Source organism: Cygnus olor, chromosome 5, assembly GCF_009769625.2.
Source record: "Cygnus olor isolate bCygOlo1 chromosome 5, bCygOlo1.pri.v2, whole genome shotgun sequence".
Classification (NCBI taxonomy): domain Eukaryota; kingdom Metazoa; phylum Chordata; class Aves; order Anseriformes; family Anatidae; genus Cygnus; species Cygnus olor.
In genome coordinates, this window is record NC_049173.1 from 34,641,662 (window position 1) to 34,669,111 (window position 27,450).

The 27,450-nt window shown below is 38.3% G+C and overlaps 1 protein-coding gene across 2 annotated transcripts; it reads right to left on the reverse strand.

Annotated features, from left to right (window-relative positions):
• Positions 1-242: 242 nt before the first annotated feature.
• On the reverse strand, positions 243-26,664 carry PLA2G4F (phospholipase A2 group IVF). 2 transcript variants are annotated; one of them, XM_040557335.1, is made up of 20 exons: positions 26,475-26,664; positions 22,240-22,312; positions 19,427-19,563; positions 17,936-18,064; positions 16,454-16,494; positions 15,841-15,883; positions 14,567-14,633; positions 14,098-14,267; positions 13,137-13,250; positions 12,639-12,676; positions 11,537-11,672; positions 10,668-10,804; positions 9,338-9,560; positions 8,664-8,778; positions 7,310-7,447; positions 5,200-5,307; positions 4,197-4,391; positions 3,724-3,890; positions 2,990-3,176; positions 243-1,707 (listed from the first exon to the last, which is right to left on the reverse strand). In XM_040557335.1, the coding sequence occupies exons 1-20, from the start codon at positions 26,583-26,585 to the stop codon at positions 1,478-1,480; spliced, it is 2,559 nt and encodes an 852-aa protein (XP_040413269.1). In that variant the 5' UTR covers positions 26,586-26,664; the 3' UTR covers positions 243-1,477. The 2 variants fall into 2 exon arrangements, with proteins under 2 accessions (XP_040413269.1, XP_040413270.1); XM_040557336.1 differs by lacking the exon at positions 243-1,707 and having other exon boundaries at positions 3,096-3,176; positions 3,602-3,890.
• Positions 26,665-27,450: the final 786 nt, after the last annotated feature.

Below are 27,450 nucleotides of genomic sequence, written 5' to 3' on the forward strand. Positions count from 1 at the left end.
TGCTGTGCGGCACCAGCCTGAAATGAAATTGCTAAGTCACATTCCCACCTCAGTTATAAATGAAGTAGTAAGTGAAGCTGTACAGTACAGTGTTGACATTTTGCTTCCCTCTTATTAGAATAAGGACTATTAGAATAATAATATTGAGCGTTAATAAGAAAACCCTGTGAAAAACTTTAACAGAATTAAGATTTTTTAGAAGAGGAACACATTTCAAAAAAAATCAAGAACCTTATCTGTTCATACAACTATACATCATTTCAGAAAATGTTCCTCTCTCCAATTTTCAAATACAGAATCAGTACATCCAGTTCAATATAAAAGCCACAAAAGTAAACAATACTTCTTTGAGAGGCTTTTGTATTAGGTATGTTCCAACCGCAAAATTCAGTCCTTTCCTCCGAGCTTTCTTTAAAGTGAGGTAAATTCCAAATCACAGCACAGCAGCATCTGACGTTATTTATTAACATTTATAAGGTCTTCCTACCTTGAACATCAATGTTCCGATAACATGCAAACACACAAATTAATTCCTTGAACAAAGGTCTGTCTGAATTGCAAGTCCAAGGTTTAAAATAAAAAATCTATTTCAGATTCCTCCAAGGAGTCTTCTTTCCTCTTACGCAGAAAGACAAAGATTAAACTTGTAGATTTATTTATTTTTAAATTTCATCAGCTTATGATGATCAAACTACAGGAAGAAGCAGCACAATCACATGATGTGTCTTCAATTCTTAAATATATAAAAAAAAGAACTACTATTTCCTCAAAAAAACATGTTTACCAAGCTAAGTTACTCTGCATTGAACTTTTGGGACACTGAAGGCCATTACTAATTCTTGAGACAGGTAAGAAGGAAATACCAGATATCTTAAAAGCCATGAATAGCAAAAATGGTTAACAGCTACTAACTGTTCAGTCTTATAAATATATGGACAACAGCCAGTAGCAAGTTGAAAGCAAAAGGACGTTTTCTCTCTCAGTGCATGGTTACAATCCATTGAATTCTATGCCAGATGAGGTAAATGGTAAAACCTCATGGAGGTTCAAAAGGCAAGACAGATAAAGACATGGAAGAAATCAGTGTTTCTTCATAACTACCAACATCTTGGACAAGAGATTCTTTATCCACAAATCATTGGAGTTTGTGAGATTATCTCCAGATGCTTGCACTCTTTGCATAGTTCTCTCTAGTCATCAGCTGCCGTTAGATGAGATACCGGGCTAAATAATTTCCTCCTTTTCCACATTCACACACAACCCTCTTTTTTCTATTTAACATAACAGTACAACACTGATGTTACTATCTCTTGGGTTTTTCTACGACCATCTGATATCCTGAATGGATTTTCAATGTCACACGTGTTACTCCCTTCCCAAGAAGACAGTTTCCAGCTATCAGTTTTCAGCTTTCAGGCTTGAACCACATGGCTTTGGTACACTGCAGCCTGCCTTTATCCTCACTTATGGAAGCTACTCATGTATTGGATATATTGATTACATTCTTCCGCTTTCTCCTTTGCAGAGCCAAGTTCAGGGTTTTGAAGAGAGTGTCCTTGTTGTTCAGAACATTGTAGCGATTTACTTCCACTAATCTGTGGAAATCATATGGCTCAAGGGTGAAATTTAGTGTACGGTAAGGAGAATCTTTTGTCTCAATGACAAAATCACCAAAGGATTTCTCATCTTCTGACTTGCGTTTAATGCCTGCAGGAAGAAAATATATATATTTCTTAAAACGTCTCAGCAGTGGCAGACACATTTTAGTTGGATTCTGCAAGGAGGCTATCACAGGTAACTCTGTTGAACCTCAAATCTTTCCCCAGAGCTCTTCCTCAGGCATTTCAGTTCCTTCAGGACACAAAGTGCTTGGAAACTGAAGACAAAGCATTATTACCTCTTCTACTTCCACTAGACTCCAAAACACAGGATTAAAACACATTTTCATTATGATAAATTGTTTAACATGTCCATAACAGCCATGCTTCCAATAGGTAATATAAAGCTCAATTCTTCCTGGAAGTGCTATTAACTAGATACTAAAAGATACTAATACCCTGAGTTCAACTAACCTCAAGAGGCTAGTATAATTGTTTAAAATATGGCAACTAGTGGTTTTTAGCACCCTAACACTGAAATCTAAACACAAATATTGAAAGCTCAATATAAAAGTCATTTGCTAAAAACACTTTTGCTTCTTGGTACTACAGAAAGAACAGTCTTGAACCCTAGTCAGGCCCACCAATTTCAGTCTCCTCATCTTTGTGAGGTAATGCAGTGAGAGCCTGGCAATTGTCGTAGTATTAATACAGAAAGCATTAGCAGGGTAATTTACGTTTCCCTTGTCTGGTCAGTCCTGCATATTCCTCTCTCCGTATTCCAAAGTTTTTCTCAGGATGCTGCTCTCTCCCAGTAAGGGAGAAATACGGCATGGAATTTTGTTTGTCTCTACCTAAAAGTATAGCTCTATGCTTCATCCCAGCGCTCTTGCTTGACAAACGGTGATAGACCTTATTGTCTATATTAATCACATTAACTGAAACAGGGATTGTTTTCCTTAATCATCTGACCTTTACGCTACAAAGGCGCAGGACACTTAGCACTGTTATATGATCTGATGTACAGACTGGTCCACAACACTTTGCTACTTATTGGCTCATTCATATCCAATAAACCAACTTATTATTTAATCTGATTTATAGTGCTTTCCTGTATTTAGGGTAATTAGAATAACAATATTAGACATCAGGACAGACTGATCAGAAAGAAGCAAAAGCATTACCCATTTTGATTCTTTATGCCCTTTAGGTGGTTTTATTGTTTGCTTTTTGCTCCTGTTTTTTGTTTTGTTTTTTACTTGCCAGCCTCTTCTCTGACTCTCCCTTCCAAAAAACTGGTGGAAATTGATCCTGCCTTAAATGAATGTAACAGTTTAATAATTTATAGGTAAATACTAAGGAGAGTGAAAGTAGGAACATTGAACCCTTACCCGGAGCTTTGTATTTCCGGAAGGTGTCATTCACTAATGGGAAATGGAGCACAATGGGAGCCTTTGGATTATTGTTATCCACAAACATGTAGCACTCTTTTGGCTTCTTTTCATCTTCATCACTCAATTTGATTTTTGGAAAAGGAATCTCCCGCTCCTCACAGTATTTTTGAGCCAACTCTAAAACCTGTTGTCAAAGAACAAAAGTCATTTTGATAGAATACCAGCCATACCTCTAAGATTGCCTGACTACAATCCTCAAAAGAAGAGAGATTCTATCAGAAAAAAAAAATCCAAACAAACAAACAAAAATTCATCTTCCAGATTGGATGAAGCAATTTCTCTGGCTGGTGATACAGAAGAAAGAAGAGTAGAACTAGGAACTGCTACTAAACATCAACAGTTTGCATCTAAAACCCTTTTTATGTTTTATTACTCTATATCTATACCTTGACTTTTCTGCACTTAAAAATAAACACTAGTATATACAGGACATAACTTGCTTGCATGAAGAAAGTCACCAATAGCCTCTTTTACATTAGAAGTATATAATTATGTAACAAAGATCTTACAAGCTAAGCAAATATTCTTATTTTAGGTAATATGACATACTTAGGCTTTTGAATCAAATCTTATTAGTTATCACTTCCTATCTCCTCATCTGATCTGCTGCCATCGTAGATATCATTCTGTGCTCTTATCCTCATGTAATAATGCTCAGCTATGTCTCGCACCTCAAACGGAGCTTCCCAGGAAAAATTGAACGACAAAATAACATCCACATCTCTCTCTGGCTGAAGTACCAATGGAAAGGGAGAGTTGATAGAAAAGCCACCATCCACTAAATACAAGCTCTCTTCCATGGGGGTCAGCTGGTTAGGAAACGCATCCAGATGAGTGCCTGGAAGACATTCCAAGTAACTATAATGCTTCATTACACACCTCTGGGTACAAGCAACAAACAAAGTTTATGCTGGGGTTATACAAAAAAAGACATTCCAACACACATATTGAACTGAGAATGGCCTATAACATCCAATACGGAGCTTGCCTCATATGAGCGAAGACAAATAGTGGATCAACTTTTTCTATGGCATAAGAAGAGGTAAATTCCCTCACTTCAATGGAACAAAATCAGTCTGGACATGGCCCATTACAGAACATGAACACACTATCCTATATCCCAGATACATACAGGTTCATTCACCTTTCCAAACCACAAATTTCTTGACTTTAACATAATCTTTATGAAGATACAATCCCTGCATGAAGTTGAAAGTCTCTCCACACGTGACCCGGGACTTGAAGAAATCCTGGAAAATTTGCAACAAGGGGCCCCCAGGTATAACCAAGCGAGTCTTCAGTCGTGTTGGATCTCGGAAATGAGATCTTCGACAGTCATCTACAGAAACCACAAAAGGGTGCAGAACAAACAGACAATGCTCATCCAGCTTCATCATTTCAATCAGACTTTTTTCTACAATGTTTAATCGGTTGTCTGAACACTGATTTTGTCCTCTAATTAAAAAATATTGTAATGAAATTTAAATAAGCTGCCATTTCCATGGTTGGATATTTACCTGCCCTATTTAAAAGGGATTATTCAAATCATTGTCCCTTTTCATTTCAAATGCACACAAAGAAACCCCTAGTAGCAAGTGACAACCTCTTCTAAGACAAGAACAGTATTTATAGTTACAGCAGCAACAGTGTGAAAAATAGGTCTGCAGAGAGGAAAAAAAATCTCTTCTGCCTCTATTCCCTGTGAGGTTATAAACATGCACCTAAGCAACTCTCAGCTTTTAATACACTTCCTTTTCACTGCTAGAGAGGCATCATACAAATGGAGAATACAGACATTCAGCCAGATTATCCAACATTTAAAAAAAATTAGGCCAAGAAGGGAACTGAAAACTTATTCTTCACCTCCTGCATAGCTGTTAGGTTTCTGCCCTTCTCTTCTTGTGATAAGGACCCCTGAACTGAAAGAGGTGTTTAAGATAGCTCCCAGAACTAGCCAAAATTATAGTCAAGGTCAGATAAAAAGAAAGAAAAAGAAAGAAAATTATACTCTATTCACTACGTATGCAATAGTGATATGTATGCAATAGAGTAATATACAGCACAAGAGCAATCTGTCCAAACCCACCCCTTATGCTAGCTTTGAAAACTACACACACTACATTGTTTAAATTTTTAAATGTTCTTACCTATAACTTTGATAACATCTTTGAAAGGCTCTAGAAAGCTCAATCCTGTTCCAACTACTTTCAAGCAGATATCATCCAAGCTTGCAGCAAAGGCACTACCCCACATTCCTGCAGTAGAAGTAAGGAATAATTTAATACTTGAAAGGCTTTTTCTGGTATAACCAAAAGGCCTATGACTCACCATCATGGAGAAGATTGCCACTCGACTCCTACTATTCTAATATTTGTTGTTTGAGTTTAAACCTTTGAGTGAATCATGACAAATTCTAATGCAATAATCTAATGAAGAAACTTCTATGAGAAGGAAGCTCTTCTATGAGAAAAAGAAAGATGGAAAGAGAATGGGAAGACCTAAAGCAGTAGTTTTTGGCAGGTATGATCGAGAGTGGACTGGGTAGAGAAATATAAGGAATTAGAAAAGACTTAGTGCCTAGCTTTGCAGACAAACCTACTGAGACAGAAGATTAGCAAGGTATCCAGAGCAGACTCCAAGCAATAGTGATTGGGAAAGAAGTTCTATATTTCAGCTACATGGAAATACTTGTCTGAAGCAGCGGCTGCGCAGCAAGCACAGTTGCAGAGGAGTTGGAACTAGATGATCTTTAAGGTCCCTTCCAACCCAAGCTGTTCTACGATTCTATTATTAAGAAACCTTTAAGAGCTCTTGCAGGGCCTAAAGATCTTCTGACCCAACTAAAGAATTCCAGCTTTAAATAACTACCATTGTGTTCCAAATCATGGAAAGAAAATAATTCCAGTACATTAGCTTTAGTTCTTTTACTCTGACAAAAATATGATATAAACAATTTACAGTCTTCACATTCCTGACTCTGTTTCTAATAAAACAGCATCTTTGTATGTAGATTGTCACTGCCTGCATACACCTTCAAGGATAATGCTTCAAATAGGATGCAGCTCTTAAGTGCAAAGGCCATTAGGACTCTCTATGATCATATGATATAAACAATTAAGATTTAAACATAAGATATAAAATAAACATAAATAACATAAGATATAAGCAGATATAAACAACTAAGGCAAATTGAAGAAACCACCTAAAACTGAGACCTAGAGAACCACACTCACTAACAGCATCATCTCTAGCACCTAACCCAATTTTGCCTCACCTCCTTGATGCACTAAACTCATGAGGGGTACATCATGGCTGAATTTGTTACTCAGGCACACCAAAGCACTAGTTTTAGGAAGGTAGAGAGACAAATGTCTAATACCACAACCACAGCACTTGCAAGTACCAATAAACAAGGCAGTAAGTACCAGTAAACCTTGGAAAAGAACAACACTATCCCAAGCAAAATATTTTGAAGCACAGGATAATTCACTTTAATTTTGAGGAAGCATTAGTCTTCCCTGACCTTCCCTGGATTTTGATCTACAGTAATTGTACAGTAAGTTTGATGTACAGTAATTTATTCCTACAAGAATTTCATTTTAATTGAGGGAAAGGTTCTCTAGTTAAAATACACATCCTGTTCAGCAACCTGTCTGCTCTCAGTTAAACACTGAACATTAAACTGACACTCCAAATACTTCTTTCTCTGTTCAGGTTCTGAAAAGTATTATATCTGAGGGATCTTAAGAGACTTTTTACTAACACAGAAGATAAAGCTGACAGAAGGTAAATGATTTTCTGGCAAGCAGATAACACTATTAAAAAAACAACCCTTCAGAAATAAGGAAGAAAAGATGCTAATGGAATGAAGCAGCATGCTATAACAGACAACATCAGCTCCTACAAGTATGACTATATCTAAAAGCAATGTGATGCTACACAGATGGGCTGAATGTTAAATTTTTTGTGAACAGTAATATCAAAAATATAAACCCTCATTTTCTGAATTAATATAGACACATTCACTGGGCTTTTGTAACAACACTAGGAGCTAGTATTTAAAAAGAGTCTGCAGACTAACGAGTATCAGACTATAATACTATAAAACTGCACCTAAACCTTTGGAGAAAGATTTGACATTTTTACCCTCTTCAAACTCTTTAGAAAGGGACAAAAAAGCATAGGTTTAAGTTGATAAGTCCTAAAAGCAATGTGGCTTTCCATCTCCCCCTTCTGTTTATTACTGTATGTTCATACCTTGTAGAAAACAAATTCTAGGCTCTGGACGTTTCCGGATGAGCCTTCCCATGAAGAACTCACTGTCGAAGTCCTCTGTTCGGACAAAAGCTCCATATTTGCGAAACCCAACTTCATAGGGAGTAAACTCACACCATTCTAAGAACAAGACAGCCAATTAGTGAGGATTTACTCACCTCAAAGTAAGCGTAGGTAAAAAATACTCATATGATTTCTGCTTACACAAGTGGGACAGGTCTTTTCACTAAATCTCTTCCACTTCTTTCACTATTACTGTGGACTTCCCTGCCATTCTTCTCATGGAGCCTCCATCTTACATACACTACTATCAACTGCTGTACAGGCTTTCACTGACTCAATCCAATCTCTTTTCTTCCTGGCTTTTTGGAGAAAAAAAAAAAAAAAAACTTTTTTTGCTCCAATTTGACTGTTACTGCAGAAATATCCTGCCCATTTCACCTCTACTTTAAACTTTTTTCATCATGTCAAAGGGAAGCTACTTCAATTTTCCCAGATTTTCCTCATGCTGTTTACTATCAGCAAATATTACAGTACTGACTTCACATTTCAGTTGACACACTGTGTTAGAATTCATTGTCTACTTATTGAAATGTCCCTTCATGCTTGAAAGCTTCCCACAAATATTTGCAAATTAAATTCATTGTCCTTCACGTTCTGCTATAAAATTCATCTTCCTTACATACACCCACACACACTCTTCCTGAACAAAAGAAGAGCAACAAAAAGGAAAAAAATAATAGTGGTATGCAGATGGACACAACAGTTTGTGTTCCTGTCTCACTCTGTGATTGCTTGTTGCCTCGTATTTAAAATTGTAAGTGACATGGAATAGGACTGGCCTTTTTGTTCTGCAACTGTACAACCAACAAGAACCCAGGCTGTTAAATACCACTATTTTCATGACATATGCTGCAAGTTTTCAAATTCATCATTTTACCTGAATCTTCCATAAATCAGATATCAGATTATAAAAGAAAAATCCCAGCTATTTGAAGTAGGTCTCTTGATTACCAAGTACTTCGGTTCTCCAATGCAAAGACTTACATATTACAACAATCTTCCCTCTCAGCTCCTGAATATTTCAGACATTTTCTTGTAAAACATGCAGAGTGGCCAGCTGAGCTAATGCTCTTCCTTCATAGCCATAATGAAAACATTTGTAATTGGGATGACAACACACTGTTATTCATTACCCTATTGCCTCTTAAGCCCAGTTATCTGTTGTCAGCTGTTCATTACCTAAGTAGTGAGCTTCAACAAAAGACAATTGGAAATGTGTAGGTGAAAGGAATTTAGACTTTAGCAAACCAAAAGAAACCTGCCATGTTCATACCTGCAAAGTCACCACTACTAATATTGGGTCTCACATTGACAGCTGCATAGATAGGATAAGGGTTCTGGGCCCATTTCACTGCTTCTTGCTGATCAGACAGCTTTGATGGATCTTCCTGGTTATAAACAAAGAAGGAGAAACATACTAAGATAAATTCTGTCCCCATACTTCAATAATTTGAAGCTGTTTCTTACCATCTGACTAACAATATTACTAATTCAAAGTCCCTTTCCTCCCTCAGTCCATGCATATAGTTAAGTTTTGTCGGGATATTTCTGCAGTTGTATACTTAGAATATCAGGTGTTATTAACAAGCTACTTACCCCTCTGATTTCAATTAGCGTAACAAATATTGCACAGTAATACAGATTTGCAAAACCAATATCAACATTTTTTGGGCTTAACCTGCCCAATACAAAAGCTATTCATTTAACAAGTTATTCCAAATAAACACTCAGTTTTTCTATAGCACTAATATATAAAATTTCAAAATTCTTTAGTAAAGAGGAGTGCTGGGATATCTGAGGCAGAAAGAAACAAAAACCCTCTATGTTTATTCCACAACACTGCCTATTCCCAAACAGCCTATGAAGGCAGAGACTAATTAATTTCTTGACATTCAACATATGGGTGCGCTGAGGTCCCAACTGGAACAGAAACATGAACTCTTTTACCTTCTGTTGTAGGAAATACTCTACAATAAGGCCCCACAAATCTGTGAAGGAAACTTTCCGTCCACTACTTTCCATTGAATTCAACTCCTGGAAATAGTATTTCAGTCGTTCTGGGGAAAATGCCCCTCCTTTGCTGCTGGACACAGTACCCTGAGCTCTGCTGATTGCATCTTGAAGATCTTTCTGTGACCAGTGAGGGTCTTGATACAATGTCGATAAACACCTGAAAATGATTACATTAACGTCATCAGTAAAAGCGGCCTTTATGTTAACAATGAATTATAGATAGATATTATTATTTCTGTGAGTAATATTTACTTCATGGCTTGAGAAGTCTAGCTAAAAATAAGACATTGTAAAGAGCCAGTAATAATGGATCTCTGTGCTCTAAAACATGCTGAGAACCCTGAGACCTGTATGACAGCTTCACCCTGATTCCTAACTTATATGATTTTTATAATGTCCGTGAAAGATATTAGCTCACATGCTAACATATAAATATGAGTTAACTTCAGGCCATAATGACTCTGAGAGACTAGCAGACAGCAAGGGTGCACTATTGCACAGTAATAAAGGCCATCGCCTTCATCAGAACACAGGTCTGGTTAAAATGAGACATTAGTTTGGATGCTTGGTTCGAAGATGACTATATTTATTTGAAAGTCTGACTTTGAATCAAAAGGTTAGTTAAGAATGCTATACAAATAGAAGTTTATGCACAAAGCTATGGAAGGGTGGGTTATATTGTCAAGACTCAAAACTCAGTTAAATCATTTCACGAAAACAATGTGTACTTATAGGAAGGATGGATTTCAACACACACTCCAAAAACTGAGCTACTGAAACATTCTAGCCATGTCTGACACTTCAGCACATTGCTCCAGACTACCAAATCCAGTGCTATTCCCCCACTCAGCTGCATATGTCATTTCAGAAGGTAGTGACTTAGTGCTCTGCATAAACATGTTTCCAGTGTTGCACCACCTCGGTTATCTTCTTGGCAATAGTAAGCCCATGGGGAAAGTTTTTGAAGTCAGGGTTCTGAGGGAATACACAGCAGCTTTATTCATGTAATAAGTTCTACTACTAGTTGCCATGCTTGCTAAAGCAGCAGATTTATAAATTTAGCCAATAGCTGTATGGTTTACAAGTGATAATGAATCTTTGACTCTTTAGGATCCCCATCAGAACTCTCAGGTGAGATCTGATGAAATATTTAACTTCATTGTCTGTCTACAGATGGCAAAAATACAGTTCTGGCCTTATTTTTTGCATCAATACTGACATACTCAGCTATAAGTTTCTGGAGTCAACACTGCACACAACTTACCAAGTAGAGCCAGAAATCCCACTCAGATACAGTGCAGCATCCAGAAGGCCCAGCCGCTGAAGCCCAGCTAGGCTGCCATAGAATGAAGTCAGTGCTCTCATCCCACCTCCAGACCCCAGTACTGCTACAACTGGAACCTGCAGCCAGCAAACTCAGGAGTGACAATCATAGACTTTTATATTGCCAGTAAATCAACAGTCACACAGAAGCAATCCTGTTCAAGTCTCATTCTTAGATAGGAAATGAAATAACCGTTCCATTTACACTTCAATTAATTTTAGGTTTTATTTCCATCAGCACTCTTTTCCCTGTTTTGTAGTTGAAATACATGGCTTACTACAAAAACAGCAGTTATCTTAGTGACAGTGACTTACTGAAACTGTTATGTATATTAACAGACATTTACTTGCATGCCATGCAACATACACATTAGAATAAGGGGAAAAAAAAGGGAGCAGTGATTCTCCTAACAGCACCTGAAGATCACAGGGGAATGTATCAGGATATCTAGAAATAACTGTCTCCAAATCAGCAATTTAGAAGCTGGTTCTCTATGCTGAGCTTCAACTAAACCATTCTAAAATTGTCTCTCCCATCATCACAATTCAGAGCTCGAAGTCCAATATATAGGAGCTCCGTTAAAGAAAGTACATATGTTCTGAAATTTCAAATTGTCGTATTCCAAATCACACACAACCCTCAGAATTTTAGAAATACAAGATGTAAGACTTCAGAAATGACATGCTGCAGGGATCTCTCATGTTAAATGTGAACCATATTCTGTTGGTTATAGGCAAAGAATCTTACAATACCTAACTAATTATCAACCAAGCACAAAGGATTGATGAATTTCTGTCTGTGCTCAATACCTCATCTTTCCGAGGGGATTCCTTTAAATTAAGAGTCTTCTTCAACGCCTCAGAAACTATTTTCTTCCTTTTGTCCACAAATTCTCTCTCCTCTTTACAGAGGTCAAAACCCAGACGTATATCTAGATCCCAAGTGCTGAAATAGAAATCAAAGCATACACAAAAAACAGTAAGTTCTGCAGGATTTGTAATTTCCTGGGAAAATTATTTTCTGTAAACACATTCTAGGTGCTGACATGAATCACTGGATTAAACTGTTAGATTGCTACCACTCAGACTGCTGTCTGGAGTGTATGTCTATTTACTAGCTATTTTGTAGTAAGATCATTTGGAATTAAAAATGAAACATCTCCCTGTAGTTTTTGTCACTATGTCTAAATACAAAATTTGTGTCAGGCAGTCATTCAGGTTAAGCTTCAGGAATTTCACAGACAGGAAGAAAAGATTCTCAGTGGTTGAAAGAAAATTTTATGAGGAAAAATTGAGAACACTGCATTGACATGGATGGAAAATGAGGGGAGAGTGATTTTAAAACAGAAGATTCTGGACTTAAGTGTCAGGAGGGTATAACAGGAAAACAATAAACTTGCTATACGAGTTTTTGAAAGGGGAGCGGGATCTTCAGTTAATGACTATATACCCAATTAACCTGCCAACTCATAAGACAACTTCTCAATTTTGTGTGTTATTATTTCCTTAGCACTCATTTTTTGCACCATTCCCCCATTCAAGCTCTTCATACATCGAGCTTTCCTTCCCTATTTGTCAGTACAGCACCGTGCATATTCTGGGAACTATCTGCATCTATCACAACTACTTAATATTTGCACCATCAGCTTCCCACACTTCATATGTTTAAGTGTTAGGAAAACAGAAAATGTTGTTCATATTTCAGCAGGATTGACACCAATCCAAGAGATAGTGTCTTCAAAGAGAATAGTCATATATGTGAAAAGACAAATCATCAAGGTTTTCTGTTGAATCTGTCCCAAGAGATTGATTGAGACAGCAGAGTTTCCCCGAGCAGCAGGGATAATCACTCAGCTCCCTGTGAGAGTTAAGACCTTTCCTCATTTTAGAGGTCTTTGAGATTCCCACTCACCTCTCTTCAGCTTTCAAACTCATATCCAAACTTTGTCCCTGTGAAAACAGAACAAATCTTGCAATTGGTAGCAACTGCATAGGTGGCACTACTAACTACAGATTATTACATCAACATGGTCACCAGATACTAACTAGAACAGCACTCATTCACAAAACTACCTCTGTGGAACACCTTTTTCTTCAATCTATTCCAAACATTTTTAGTAGTCTGAAATAATTTATTTACAGTGACTAAACATGTACTCAGAGAGCAGACAAAACATTTATTTCTTCTGCAAGATTCTTGCTTCTCTCCTCCTCAAATATTTTTGCTTCTCACCTTTGCCAGCCATGAAAACATTTTTAGAAAAGCTGCACTGAGTAATCTCGCTATTTCGTTCTAGATCTACAAGAAAACAGCACTCCTAAGAATCACGTGCAGTTTAACTTTCCAAATGCCTAAAACCAGTGGGGGGTATTCAAAGTATGTTAAAATAGGTGCAATAGTTGACATTACCTCTCCCAGAGAAACAACTCTATCAACTTTTTGTCCAACAGGAAGGGAATTAACTGGTACAGTCCCCTGTCCCAGAACTGTAGTATGCTTTTCAATATCAGGGTTCATCCCATCCTAATAAAAAATAAAACGTTGAGTGCTTCAGAAAAAACGTTAATGATATGACTGTCATAAAAAAAAAACAAGAACATAGTAAAATAAAATAGCAAACAATCCTGGAAATCATTACAACTAACCCTTTTCCAAAGCAGTCTAAGGCTTTCTGAGACCTTGGACTCCTATCCTGCTCTCTGCTTGACAGATCTTTGCTGGGATTATTTCTGTCACTGAAACAGCTGTTTTTGTTTTATTATTATTATTATTATATTTTTCTAATATAGCTGTCTGCCACACACAAAAACCTTTATCTCCAAACATAGTATTTTCCCCTAAATAGTTGTAGTGATACGTGTCAGAAAACCCACAAGGGAACTTGTATAGTCTTCAAAGCAGGATTTGAAATAGAGAAAAATGAATCCATAAGAAGTGATGATAAAGATCAACCTAAGCCTGCCCATCGATTCCTAATGCAGAACCAGGAAATACATCAGTTGAAGACAGAATTCTAGCCTAGAAAATTCTGATTTGACCTGGCACAACATTAGAGAGTTAACTCTGATTCTTATATCTGAAAGGTATATCTGGAAGTGATAATTAACCTTAATAATGGATGACCCTTTCAGCACCACAAGTACCAACACGAAACTTGCTTTCAGTGCAAGCTTTTGAGATCCATGCATACCTGAACAATATATCCAAAACTGATATCCCTGGACATCTGAAGACATTGGCTGCCTTCTTATGATCAAATTAAGGCCATTCAGTTTATGTTTAAAGGCTTTTTATAGGCCAGACACTGTTTTCAGGGTGGATTTATTCAAAAGTGTTTATAACCTTTGTAGCAGCCAGGACAGCTACTTACCTGTAGGACAGATATGGTTTGCTCCAACTCCACTTGCAGTTCTGGATGCATTTCTTTGTCCATGTGAAAAACAAAGGAGGTTCCATAATCCTTCTCATTATCTGGTCTCCAAGGAATACACAGCTGCTTCTGATACGCCCCTGGAACAGATAGCTTGACCTCGCAGCTACCTGTATATTAGAATAAGAAGTTTAGACTGCAGAATCCATTTGCTGAAAATCAAATACTTTTGTCAAATGTAGCTGAGAATATGAAAACACAAGACTCCCAAGTCTCTCTCAAGGGGCATCCAATGGAAGTGACCCAATATTATTTTGCTTTTATTTTTAATACTAAATTAACTAACAAAGTCTATTTTGTAGTCAACAAATAAGAATACACTTGGTAGACAGTAAGGAGTCTCCCCTCTCTCCCAGGGAATAAACATGCTGAGAAGTAGGTCTTCCTTAGACTCTGCAGGCAGATGTACCTTGCTGTTTCTCTTTCGTTTTTTCTTCTTTGTTGACGGTGCCTTGCAGAGACAAACAAGGATGAACCTATGAAAAGAAGAAAACAGTTCTGGTTATGAAGTTTGAATTCATTTTTTTGTTGAAGCTTAATCCACCTAGTATAGTAGGGATCGGGCTTACAGCTACAATCTTTCAAGAAAACCACAAAAAAAACATTATTTGAATGATCAATATAACCCATAAAGAGTAAGTATTGTTTTAGCAAGAACGGATTATATGCTCTAGTTTCAGAATAAAAACCACTTCTATTCCAGATTTTTTTTCAACCTGTACCTCATATTTACAAGTTTACTTTTTTTCCTCCTCTTTCTTTCTTCTGTGTATGTTTATCTTTTTTTTTTTTTAGTGGACATGTGAGTACCTATACAGAATCTGTTCAGATCCTAGAAAATGCTTCATAAATTCTACCATGACATTTTGTCTTGGATTATCCAGGTCCTCATGAACCAGTGTCTCATACCAATCCATCTTCACCTTCCCTTCTAGGACAGGGGATACAAAATTTAGTTAGCCATAATTGCTCTCATAGATAGTAAACATATCTACTGCTTGAACGTAAGACTGATTTGCTGAGGGAAATATGAACACAAGGGGCTCTATACTGTGAAACAGTCTGCAGAACTGAGCTATTACAAGCCATCAATTTTTTTCTGAAAAATGGAGGGAAGGAGTTCTCTCATTGTTGAAATGCAGAGTTTTAATCTGCATTTCAACAATGAGAGAATTCCTTCCCTCCCTTCTTTCCCCTATTAAAAATTGGCATTTCAGCCCCTTTCCTTTGGAAAAAAAAAAAAAAAAAAGATTTTTAACGTATCACCTGAAGAGAATAGACAAATATCTCCAGAATTATGATCTACTTAATAATGGCAATGAGAAAATCCTAGAAATAATAGATGTTAAGATAAGGAGGAAGACTACACCCAATCAGCATCTAGGCTAGAAAACTCAGGACGATCCTCAAGACTCACCAGCCTTCCTAAGAGTTTTTTGTTTAAATATTTTAAACAGGTATACTGGAAAAAAAAAATCACCCTTCCCCGGAGTTGGTATCAAGTTTCAAAAACCTGAGGAAATTTTTTAAAACAGGAAGTTCAAAAGCAGAGGCAAATGCTGGAGAGAATATGAGTTATTTGGATCCAGGAGTTGAATCTTAAACAATTCTTGTCCTCTAACTATTAAACACCTACGTTCAGGAGTAAATCCAAATACCCATAACTGAGTTCAGTGTACTCACCACAAGCACTCCATTGGTCAATACCTCTGTAGGGGTATCTGAGCTGTGAAACGAAGAGGTTTAATGCAAATGAGTTTTAGTTTTAATTTTTGTGTCATCCTACTTTACAAACTAACTCTCTGGATAAGAGGCAGGAGAGTAAGGTCCTCATTGCAACATATTATGCAAACTAGACTGACACTATTTCCCTTGGCAGAATAACAGAAAAAAATGACTGAATGAAAAATTCCTCTTCCACTATAAACATCATTATTTTGATAACCTAAAGAAAAGCTGAGATTAGATAGACTGTCATACAGATTACCTGTATACTTTAAGTGTGTAAAGCTTTCCACTCTTAACTAATTTAGCTTATGCAAAATATGTTGAAGTAACTTCCTTTGCAGTGTTGCCATTCCCATAAAAATCAAACTTTTATTTCCTCTTTGGTACCCCCAAATTTTGGTGGTTGGCACTTTAAGGACACTTGCAATCAGCCATTGGTGACCAACTTATGCACCACAGAAAAGCATAACGCATTAGCCTTCTCATGGACAAGACTGTCACTGCTCAGAAAAAAAGCAATACATCTCTCTAGAGCACAAGTTCATTTAGCTCTTCAGGTAAAACTCACCATTTCTCCAAGCAGAACTCTACATCCAGCTCTTCATTATCCTTTAAAAATAAAAGTTGGACACAGGTGACCCTTGAATGTGAGTATGATTATGACAATCTTTTCCATGAGATTAAGTTTTTCTTCTGTTAAAAATGATAGTAACTACTTCTGTTGCTTTTACAAAAACTCAAGCCAAGTTTTAGAATGCTTAAAATGCAGCCTTTTTTGTTGCTGTTCTTTAAACATTCCTGTCCTCCCAGGCATTTTCTACGTGACCAGACACATCTATGTTTGATTAGACAAGTGCACACAAGTGAGACTTGGCTCTCCAATCCATTATCCTGCTTTTCAAAAACACTCTTCCAGCTCAAGCACCACTGCAGTGCTGCCTCTGAAAACAGCTTCTACAGGAGACTTGGTGTTTCTTCCCATTTATTATTTCAACAGACTACACTCCTAGCTCATTGCTGCCTTTATTTTGTCATGTATAGACTTTGACCCAGCCATCTTTCCCCCTGCCATAGCATACAATAAATGATTGACCCAGTGCAGCTTTTAAAATAACTAAGTAGAAGTCAACTTCGGTGATTCTCTTTCACTGAAGTTACAGCTTCCAGTTCCCTAGTTACTGATCAAGACTACTTTTTAAGCATTCAGCAGATAGGATAATGTTGTGGGAACAAGGGTGTTACTAAGCCTCCTTCTGTGATCACAAATCATTTAGAGGGCCTGTGACACTGACCAAAACCTCCCTGCTAACTGCATACCAGTTCATCTGCTTCTGACCATACCATCAGCACTGAAGCCAGATTTCTCAAGAAAACACATCATTAGCTCACCTGTACTCCAGGCCTATTGTGTTTGAGGCAATTACAAAAGAGATCAGATTGGTGACATGACTTTAGTTATGTAAAATAAGCTGTCTTGTTGCAAGGCCATAAATCGGTGCATAGGGACTGACAGCAGCTCATAGGCGCCAATGTCACTCTCATGAAGCATAAGTTAAATGTAACTGAACATAGCTCAGCAAAAAATAAGCTGTTCTTAAGCTTTTGACTTATTAAATACAGAGGTAGCCTTTGCAGCAGTAAATTTCTTCATTGCAAACTGATGATGATCAAATAAATAAGATAGTCTGCAATCCACAAAACAGCTGACCACAAATGCCTTTCATTTTAAGCCCAGTTTACACCTCTCTTGCCTGTTAAAAAAAAAAATCCCTTCCAAAAGATTTCAACATCTTCTGAAAGACAAAAATCACCCCAAAGTTTTGTTTAGCTGGACATCCCAAAGACTGTGGAACACACAAAAAAAAAAAATCACTTGTTATTTTAGAAACATCTCAGTTAACAGTAAGCCCATATACACTGCTATCTGTTGCTACATTTTTCCCTTGTGGCCTCTACAACAGTCAGATGCATGGAACAAGCATGTACTGCTTGATTTCTGTAACATGAGTTGCAGCTATTCAGAGCTCCGGGGAAGGAGCTGTGGACTAACCTCGGGGTTCAACTTGAAAGTGCGCAGCAGGGGCTGACCTGGCTTCATGCCTCCTACATCGAAGACGATGGAAGTGAGCTCATCGCTGACTAGGACATCCTTGTCATAGAGTGTCAATTCCAGAATGTTCTAAAATCAAACAAACAGGCTTAAGTGAAGACAGAAGCACTTTCATGAACCTCAATAGCTGTAAACAACAGTCATTTTTTGCATTAATCAGTACCTCTGCCCTTTCCCATCCCTGAAGGGAATTCACTATATTCAGCAGGACTTACACATAGTTAAGCACAAAGCTTCTATTTGACAGTGTTTAGCTAAAGCTTTTTCTCAGCTTCCCAGCTAGAGAGAGGTCACAGCAGAACGTGTGGGGGGTTCTCTCCACCAGGTTGCCACAGATTTGCCTGAAGAACGAACAGCGATATCCACTCTTTCAGCATGACTCAGTCCAGGGTATTGCAGGGACCTATCACTTCTTGCTCAGCACTGTCTCAGAACAGTTAAGTTCAGCAGAAACTAACCGAAACAGAAGCAACAAACTACATATGGCAACAACAAAAAACAGCCTTGAAAAAAATAGTTTTCAGCGAAACAAGGCTGAACTTAGCTGGTTTAGCCTCACAGCAGCAACCAGACTGCGGCTTCATGAGCCTGCAGGGGAAGAAAAAGCACACACACTCAAAAGTTTAGTTTGCAATTTTCTTACAATTTCTCTAAGTCCATTAGCATTCTACCTTCATCACCAACCACTACAGTAAGGCACTCCAGGTGAGAGGGATAATTTCTTGTTAATAAACCTTATTCCAAAGCCTAGGATGTTATTCAAAGCAATGGTTCAATGCTAAAAATAATCTTTTAAAAATACTTTTTCCTTCCCTCTGCCATGAGATTACTTTGAGAATGAATGCTGATAGCCTAAAAAAAATGTTTAATGTTTCATTAGGTCCTGCTAAGAGGACCTAACATACTGTTTCTATTAAGAGTTTGAATTAAGCTTTTTTTGATCATTGGAACTAATGGCTAGACATGGCTGAAGGGACAGATAAGACACCTGACTAAGCGAGAATGATTTGTAATTTAGTTCCCATTACCTTCCCTTAGATGCTTGGAATCCTAGACGATATGCAGTGTAAGACAAGCAGAGCAAGAAGAAAGCAACAGCTACAACGTGGAAGTAGAAGCAACCATCAAACAGTAACGTGCATTATCAAAAATTTCATTTATCCGATAGTGCCTAACTTCCCTTTCTTGAGTTGCATCACAAGGACATTTACAGTAAATTCTAGCTGTAATTTGCAAAAAATGGTGCAGTTACAAAGAGCTGTGGTTATCACTAGACGTGTTACAGCTTTTGGTACCACTGAAGAAGACCACCACCTTACACATGCCAGTGCTTTTGAGGATAAAGGTCCCTTGGTTTTGAATGAAGTGTCAAAAGCAAGCCAACACACAAATGCAGACAGTCCAACCAGCTCCACAAAGGGTGTTCCTTACCTTGACAGCACTATGGATTCGATACTGGAAGGTTTCATTCCACTCTGGGTTATCAGAGTTGTCAACAACCTGAGTTCGGTAGACCATAGGAGATGCAGTGGGCAATTTCAGTTCCACATAGCAGTCTGCTTTTGACACTAAAGCAGAGAGTGCAGAAACATATCACAACTACTTTAACCAAACACATTCTTTCCCATGAGCTCCTCACTTACTAAATTGTATTGCATCATAAAAAATAATGTGCAAAATTAAGAGTAAATCTGTAGAGCAAGCGTATTTAATGACGTACACATCTTTAAACAGCAGCAAATTGAACATTAGGTGTCAATGTTTCTTCTTTCTGGTTCATCCAAACCATAAAACCCTTCACGAAAAGGACTACTATTCAAAATGAGGAAGATACTTCAGAACAGGACTGCTGATACCAGGGCCAAGGTAAGATCATTTCCTTGCTGTCACAGTCCTGTTAATTCAACATGAACTATTGTGAACTTCCTTCCATTAATTTGCCCTGAACTTACCCCATGAAATATAAATTCATTTTTAAGGTTTTGCTTTCAACACCAAGAATTGAGTAGTGGTACTGTATCGGGGAACAATGCAGCTGTAATAGAAAAGGAACTAACTAACTAGACTCCTTTACTGCTATTTCATTTTCTGAGCTACACAGAGCTGCTGCCAGACCACACTGTTGGTCTAGCCTCTCTCACATAATACATCCTTTCACAGAATTACAGAATGGTTGAAGTTGGAAAGAACCTCTTGAGGTCATCTTATCTATCCCCCTGCTCAAGCAGGGTCATCTAGAGAAAGTTGCCTAGGACAGACTCCAGTCAAGTTTTTAATATCCCCAAGGATGGTGACTTCAAAGACTCTCCAGGCAACCTGTGCCAGTCTTCAGTCACCTTCAGTAAAAATAAATAAAATTCTTGTTATGTTCAGATGGAACACTGTGCTTGTTTGTGCTCATTGCCTCGTCTTGTCACTGAGCACCATTGAAAAGAGCCTTGCTCCATTTTCTTAACACTCTACTTTCAGATATTTGTACACAACAAAATTTGCAAACCTTCTCTTCTCTAGGTTAAGTAGTCCCAGCTCTCTCAGCCTTCGCTCACAGGAGAGATGCTCCAATACATTACTAGTCTTAGTGGCCCTTCACTAGACTTTATTCAGTAGTTCCATCTCTCTCACAGCAGACAGACCAGCACTGGACACAGCACTCCAGGAGTGGCCCCACCAGTGATGAATACAGTGAAAGGATCATGTCCCTTGACCTGCTGGCACCACTCCTCTTAATGCAGCCCAGGATACCAAGAGCCTTCTGAGCAGCAAGGGTACACTACTGAGTCCTGTTCAGCTTAGTACCCACCAGGACCCCACATGTGCTTTACTGCCAAGCTGCTTTCCAGCCAATCTGCCCCCAGTACATACAGGTGACTGGGGCTGATCCTCTGCAGGTGCAGGATTTGTCACTTCAGCTTGCTGATTTGCATGAGGTTCCTATCAGCCCACTTTTCCAGTCTGTCAAGGTCTTCGAACAGTAGCGTGACCCCCTGGCACCATCAGCCACTCCTCCCAGTTTTCTGTCATCAGCAAACTTGCTGAGGGAACATTGCCCCATCATCCAGATCATTAATGAAGATGCTGAAAAGTAGTGGACACAGTATGTACACCCTGCAGTACACCACTACCTACTGGTGTAAGAATCACTGATCACCGTCCTCTGAGTTGTGCCATTCAGCCAGTTTTGTATCCACTTCAATGCTCATCCAGCCTGTACGTCATCAGCTTTTCTATGAGGATCTTACAGGACGCAGTGCAGTGTCAAAAGCCTTACTGAAGTCAAAGTAGACAATATCCTCCACTGCTATAAACCCATCTTGTTTGAACAGGAGATCAATCTTCTCTATTTCCATTCCCTGAAAATAACTGATTCTGTCTTAAGTGTCCTTCCTTCTTCCAGTTAAGGCCTCTTTAATAATGCAAGTGTGGAACTAGAGTTGAACAGAAAGGCCATAACTCTCTTGTCACAATACACATGTTCAAGCCCTCAACGTTTCAGCAGTTTTCCCATTCCCTGTACAATCATTTAACATTACAGTGGTCTGATGGTGGATGTCACAAATAAACTTAAGTCAAGCAGACCACCTTACTGTATTAACTCTAAAAATTATTCAGGACTCAATTCCTTCGAAGATCCAAATACCCCGAAACAGCCGTGAGAGCTTCACTCAACACAGATGCATAAGAGAAAGGGAATATACACCCTGCTATCAAAAACAGAAATAGGTTAAAAAAAAAAAAAAACTTGTCTTGGAATCAGTCAATCACCTACCCTTAAAAAATTTCAACAACGTAAACAAAATAAGCAGAAATATGAAAGAAAATGATACTGTAACTAACTGAGAAAAACACCTGGAAGCTAGAAATTAAGTGAAAATTTATACTTCCAGGTACAGGAAGACTGTTCAGCAACTGCAAGGGTGAACCCTCCCATAACCTGAGTGCTGAATTCAGACAGAGGACTATCAAACAGGCCACAGTAGGTCATCAAGAAAAGGAGCAAGGAAGTAAAATGGTACTAGGACTCACCTTATCTTGTTCTGCAAAGTAGTAGGGTTAATCTGTAGCTTGGCTACACATGACACCTTCAAAATGTATATATACATAATGCCTTACAAGAAAGACCATTGTACAAACATAAAAGCAATACACTACATGTAGGTAAGAAGTTCACATAACACAGGTTGTATTGTTACAGATGACCTCTGAATAAAGTATCTGTTTTCATAATACGTTTACTAAATACTTACACAGATCTGTACCCTTGATGTTTCTGGCTCGGAGGACTTTTACAGTTAGGTTGTAGTAAGGGTGCTTCTCCCACTGAAAAGACAGGAACAAGGCTCAGCATGCAACTCAACTGCAATACCTGTTCTGTAACCACACTAGTATCAATCCAGAGAGAAGGACCAGACCAGCCAGACCGAAATAAACTATTAATGACTCCGTTTGGGAATATAAACAGTATTTTTAGTTTCCTGGAGGAAGTCTAAAGGAGGCTAGAAGTAAACTCAATTCCGTTTCAGCATGGCAATGAATGATTCTTAGGGTAACTCCTCACAGACTTCAGAAAGTAAGTCCCTGATTTAGGGTTTCCTGTAATTATAGATCATTTTTTAATTGCTTCATTAGCTCACTCCTGATGAAGCAAAAAAAAGAAACTGAAGCTCCTCAAATAATTTCAATTATGACTTGCTAGTTTCTTCAGAGCACTTGCTAAGGGCATATGCATGGTTGAGTAATAGCAGATGTGGCAAGAACCTTAATAGTTGAATTAATTAGCCTAATGTCTGAAGATGTAGAAAGCACATGCTGTTTACAATGAGGGAAAAAAAATACACTTTCTTATAGAAACATACTTCATGGCAATTTAAGCAACAAAAGAAAAACCTGAAATTCCTGTTCATTCTGGACTGTTATTCATATCAGTACTCTAAAAAGTGCATGCTACTTTACCAGTATAGATCAAAAAGCAATTCTTGTTCTTGAAAACTTCTGCAAGGCTATTTTTGGAAGGTAGTACCTAACTGCCCAGGTATGAGGGAGAATATAAACCTAAATCCTAGACAATCATGAAGGAGACAAGGGTGAGTGGCAGGGGACGACAACAGAAAATAGTTTCAAAGGATTTGGTGCAGACTGGACAAAGGCAATTGTGTAAGGCTTGTGAACAGAATTGAATTCTGCCTCCTATTCCTTAGTTATAAGACAAACCAGGACAAAATAATGGCCAGCTACAAACCTTTCTATTAAATCCCACTTCAAAATGCTTTCCACAACTGGTCATTAGCTGTATATTCATCATTTTCTACATGGTGGACTTGAGACCACAGTTTAATTTCAGATATGCTAGGCATTCATTGACAACTGAATTCAACAGGATCTTTGCTTGCAACAAAGTGCTGTAGAGTGCCAAATGTTATATCAAAATGCTGGCCCTTCGTATCACTAATTAGGATCTCAAAAAAATAAGAATAAACAATGAACCCTTGACTGTCAAACTGTTCTTGAATACTCCCTATTTAATACATGGAATTGTACTGTGCAGTCACATACTTGTGGAGTTTTCCTCATTTCTTATCACCTTAAGATATTTGGTAGCTTTTGAAAAACAGTGTTTGAATAACAGACTAAAAACCAGGACATAACTAGTACACTGAACATCTTTGTACTGAGTGCCATCCACTGTGAGCACCAAAGCTAAAAGTTACATGCATAGCCTAAGATACCTCATACTCAACTGCCAAATAAAATTTAAGCAAATAAACTCCAGTTATGCTATTACTAAAGAGTTTTTATTTGCAGCATCAACACGTTCAAGATGTTCCTTCCCCCATTTGTTTCTGGTAGCAAGACATGCCTTCACTTCTGATTTCATCCTGAGCTCTGCTCTTCAGATGCTTTTTCTTTGTTTTTAAAAATTTCCTAATCACCTGTATTTTTTTTTCAGTCACAGCATAGTTTCTCAGGCAAAGCCTGCCCTTCTTTCTACCTCCTCAAGCTGTGGAATGGACTACAGAAAGAAATTCAAGATTACATAGTTTATTCTCATCAACCTCCTGAAGGTGCTGCAACTCTTCAGGTTGTTGAAAAGTGAAGCTACATGACCATACTCTCACTGCTGTCAAAGCCATCTTCACTAATGTAGCTATCACCTTGAGTTCAGCCACTAATGGCAGAGTAAACACAGAATACCATAAAGATAAGCACATTGCTCTTTTACTGCACACCATCTGTCAACACAGTCACATGTTCAGAAGTTCCTTCCAAAGGTCTCCAGCACCCATTGATTTGAAGCCAGTCATTACATAGCTGAGGATACATTTCCCATGCCTGTATCATAATTTAAGGGCATATAGTGCAAGAGAGATCTTCCTGTGCTCCCAAGGCTGTGTTATCAATATGCCAGAACCTCACCTTCTGCCTCTTGTAATTATATTTTAGCCAAGGTTGTAGCATACTACAAGATGAGCTTACAGAGTAATGAAGCCTGAGTATTAGATGTGCTCTATCTGAACAAATCTCGGAAGAGGCAAGCAAGAAATGTGTGTGGGAAATTTATGACAAATAACTATGGTTCTGTCTACACCAGCATACACGACAATGTACCAATGTACATGATGATAGATGCAAGCAACAAATTCCTAATTTGCAGTTTAATGATTCTTCAGAACCACCCCTTTTTCAGAGCTCAGAAGAATCCGTCTGAAACAAAAAACATGAAATCCTTAAATGAGAGTACAAGACTCAATTCTCACACCCTCAGCCCTGCTAACAACTGCCTGTACCTTTCATCTAAACTGAAGGTGGTGATGCAGCAGCGAGGGACTGTAAGACAGGTTATCCCAGGTACAGGATCCAGTAGTCTTCACTCATATATCCCAGAATACCTCCCTTTATACCGTGGGATGTAAGTACTGGAATCCTCCCCACATCTCACAGTGGATGCAGAGGACTCACCATAAGCATGACAGTTTAATTAGAGAAATGTTCACAATAGTAAATAAAAATGCAGCTGCTAAACCGTAGTTTGTGTTTGCTGCTACCAGGCAAAGGGGTAGCTCAATAAGAAAAATCAACTTTATCAAGGGAGAATGTTGTCCCCCCCCCCCATTTTGTTCTTGCTCCCAAGTAAAAATGCTGCCTACAAGTCCCCTCCTCCTAATTTCAGCCACGGTATCTTGCCAAGTTTGCTATTAAACCCAAAAGCAAATTCCTATCTTTCCCAGGTACTCTTTGCATTTTCCCTCTTTGTCCTGAAGTGTTCACCCACAGTTAGGTAAGGAGACTTAGACCCTGAACTGCAGTCTTCTGGAAGACAAGTTTTATAACCAGTCAGGTGATAACAAGTACTGCAAACAGCTCAGTATCACAACAGCAGCGGCAAACACTGGGCTCACTCTAAGCTTACGTTGCTTTCAGAATTGGGAAACAGGCTAACTTTGGAAAATTTATTAGAATAGATTAGATCATACTGAATTCACCAACAAAGCCAAAGACTGATATGCTTCCCTTCCCTTGACCACTTGCTATTAAAAAGTCAATACAAAATTTCTCCCTACCAGTCAACACAACCTTGCTTGTTTAAGTAGTGTCTATTTTTTTAATGTATTGATTTATGTAAGGAGCACTGGAGTGAAAGCATCACATCCTTTGATTTACTGATTAATGAAAATCACAGCAGGCTAATATTAGCCTCTCCTACCCTGACTTGCTAAGTAGTGAACAACATTAAAAAAACAACACAAGTCAGCAACAATCATTTGTATCACAAAGCAAACAGTAGACCAAAGTGGCAGCAAGCCATCCTCTGATATTTAATGGTCACCTCAATTTTAACTTCTAGATTTATGGTAAGGGAGGCAGGTAATCAGGTAACAGATCAGATCTTCCAGACAAAGGCTCCTCCTCAAACAGGTAAGTACAAATCAAAATTGAGGTTATTGGGCATACCACCTTGTACAATGGACTGATTATAAAGCAGCTGAAGGACAAACACATTGTAACCACTTATCAAATGTACCTGTACTGCATTATGAATGGGTGGTTTAAGTCATACTCTAAAGCAGACAAACTATAAAGCCCTATGGGATAAGATGGACAGCAAAAAGGAAGGGAATGGCAGTCAAGGATATTTTACAAGAATACATGTAAGCACCATTCTGTCTCTACTACTGAGAAGCCTGATATGCTGGAGTTTCCTTCCCCCCAAAAATTATCAGCTTAATTGTGCTCCCCAGAACCCAAGGAAACAGGGACCTGCTCTGCATTGTTTCACACAGAACCCAAATTTAGTTTAAAAAAAAAAAAAAAAAGAATCTACATCAGCATTTTCATTATCCAAAATTTTCATCCAGTGATAAACTTTTTGGTTAATCTCTGCAGAAGTGCAGGACTGGTTTTTACATATGTGCACTAACAGGAAGTCATTGCCAAACAGATCAGCTAAGGAATGCTGTCTCAAAGACAACACAATTGGTCTTACCCGCCAGTGATAAAATCCAGTCTCTCTTCTCTCCTTTCTTTGGAAAAGCACAGCTGCCAGAAAAGGCAGCACTCTGTGTGGAACCGGGCCCCGCAGCACCTCACAGAACATGGAAAAAAAATGGCCTGTTATCTCAGGAGAAAACCTGGCAAAAAACACAGAAGAGTCCCTAGATTCCTGACTGTGAAGAGCTGCTTACTACAGGCTTGGTCTGAAGTTTTGCACATGAGCAGGTTTCGTTCCAACTGCGAGAAGCAGAGGAGTGGCCTGTGCTTGCCAAACAACCCAGTTCAAAGCCTCACTGGCAGGTTTTTCAAATCCTGGCGCAAGATAGCAGCAAAGCAGCACTGGACAGGGAAGCTCTGAGTAGGAGGAAGTACTGCTATGATTAAGCCACAACCTCACAACTGCCAGTCCAGATTTTCTTTGACCTGATTTAGTACTTTGACTGTTTCAAAACCTTTCCAGATTCCAGCACACCATAAAAGAACATTTTAAAATAGAAATGAATTCACATCTTGCAAGCCAGAGGAAAAGCTGTATTTCTTGTTGCCTGCAGCTGTTCACAGAAGTTTCTGGGAGGCCTGAACTGAGACACTATGGCTTGTCCTGCATTAGGACTCAGAGAACAAAAAAAAAAAATACAGCACCATATCTAACCTTGCACTATGTGAGCTGTTTGCACAAATCCATCATTTATACTCCCCCTTTCCATGTAGCATTGTCTTCATTCTTCCACCAAAGGTTCTTGAAAAGTTGTACAATAGATAAGGCCATGGTTCTATGTGCTTTAAGAAATATCATAGTAGCAAAGGCAATTGTTTGCTCGAAGTGATGTTTGTTAACAGCTGCTGACAGCTGTCTCACCTGCAGGTTTTTACTAAAGAGTACAAACTGAAAAACCAAACAAAAAATTGCACTGTTTCAACAGTTAGAAAGTGGTAGCAAACATATGAAAGCCAGTAATGTAGCATGT

What these genes read in the sequence shown, in the direction of transcription:
- PLA2G4F (XM_040557335.1), bottom strand. Translation starts at nt 26,585, where the DNA reads ATGTTCTGTGAGGTGCTGCGGGGCCCGGTTCCACACAGAGTGCTGCCT. An exon ending in AATCCCCTCGGAAAGATGAG is followed by an intron (nt 10,805 to 11,536) that starts GTATTGAGCACA and finishes TGCTGGCTGCAG; the next exon opens with GTTCCAGTTGTAGCAGTACT. An exon ending in GAAATTTGTGGTTTGGAAAG is followed by an intron (nt 3,891 to 4,196) that starts GTGAATGAACCT and finishes AATGTCTTCCAG; the next exon opens with GCACTCATCTGGATGCGTTT.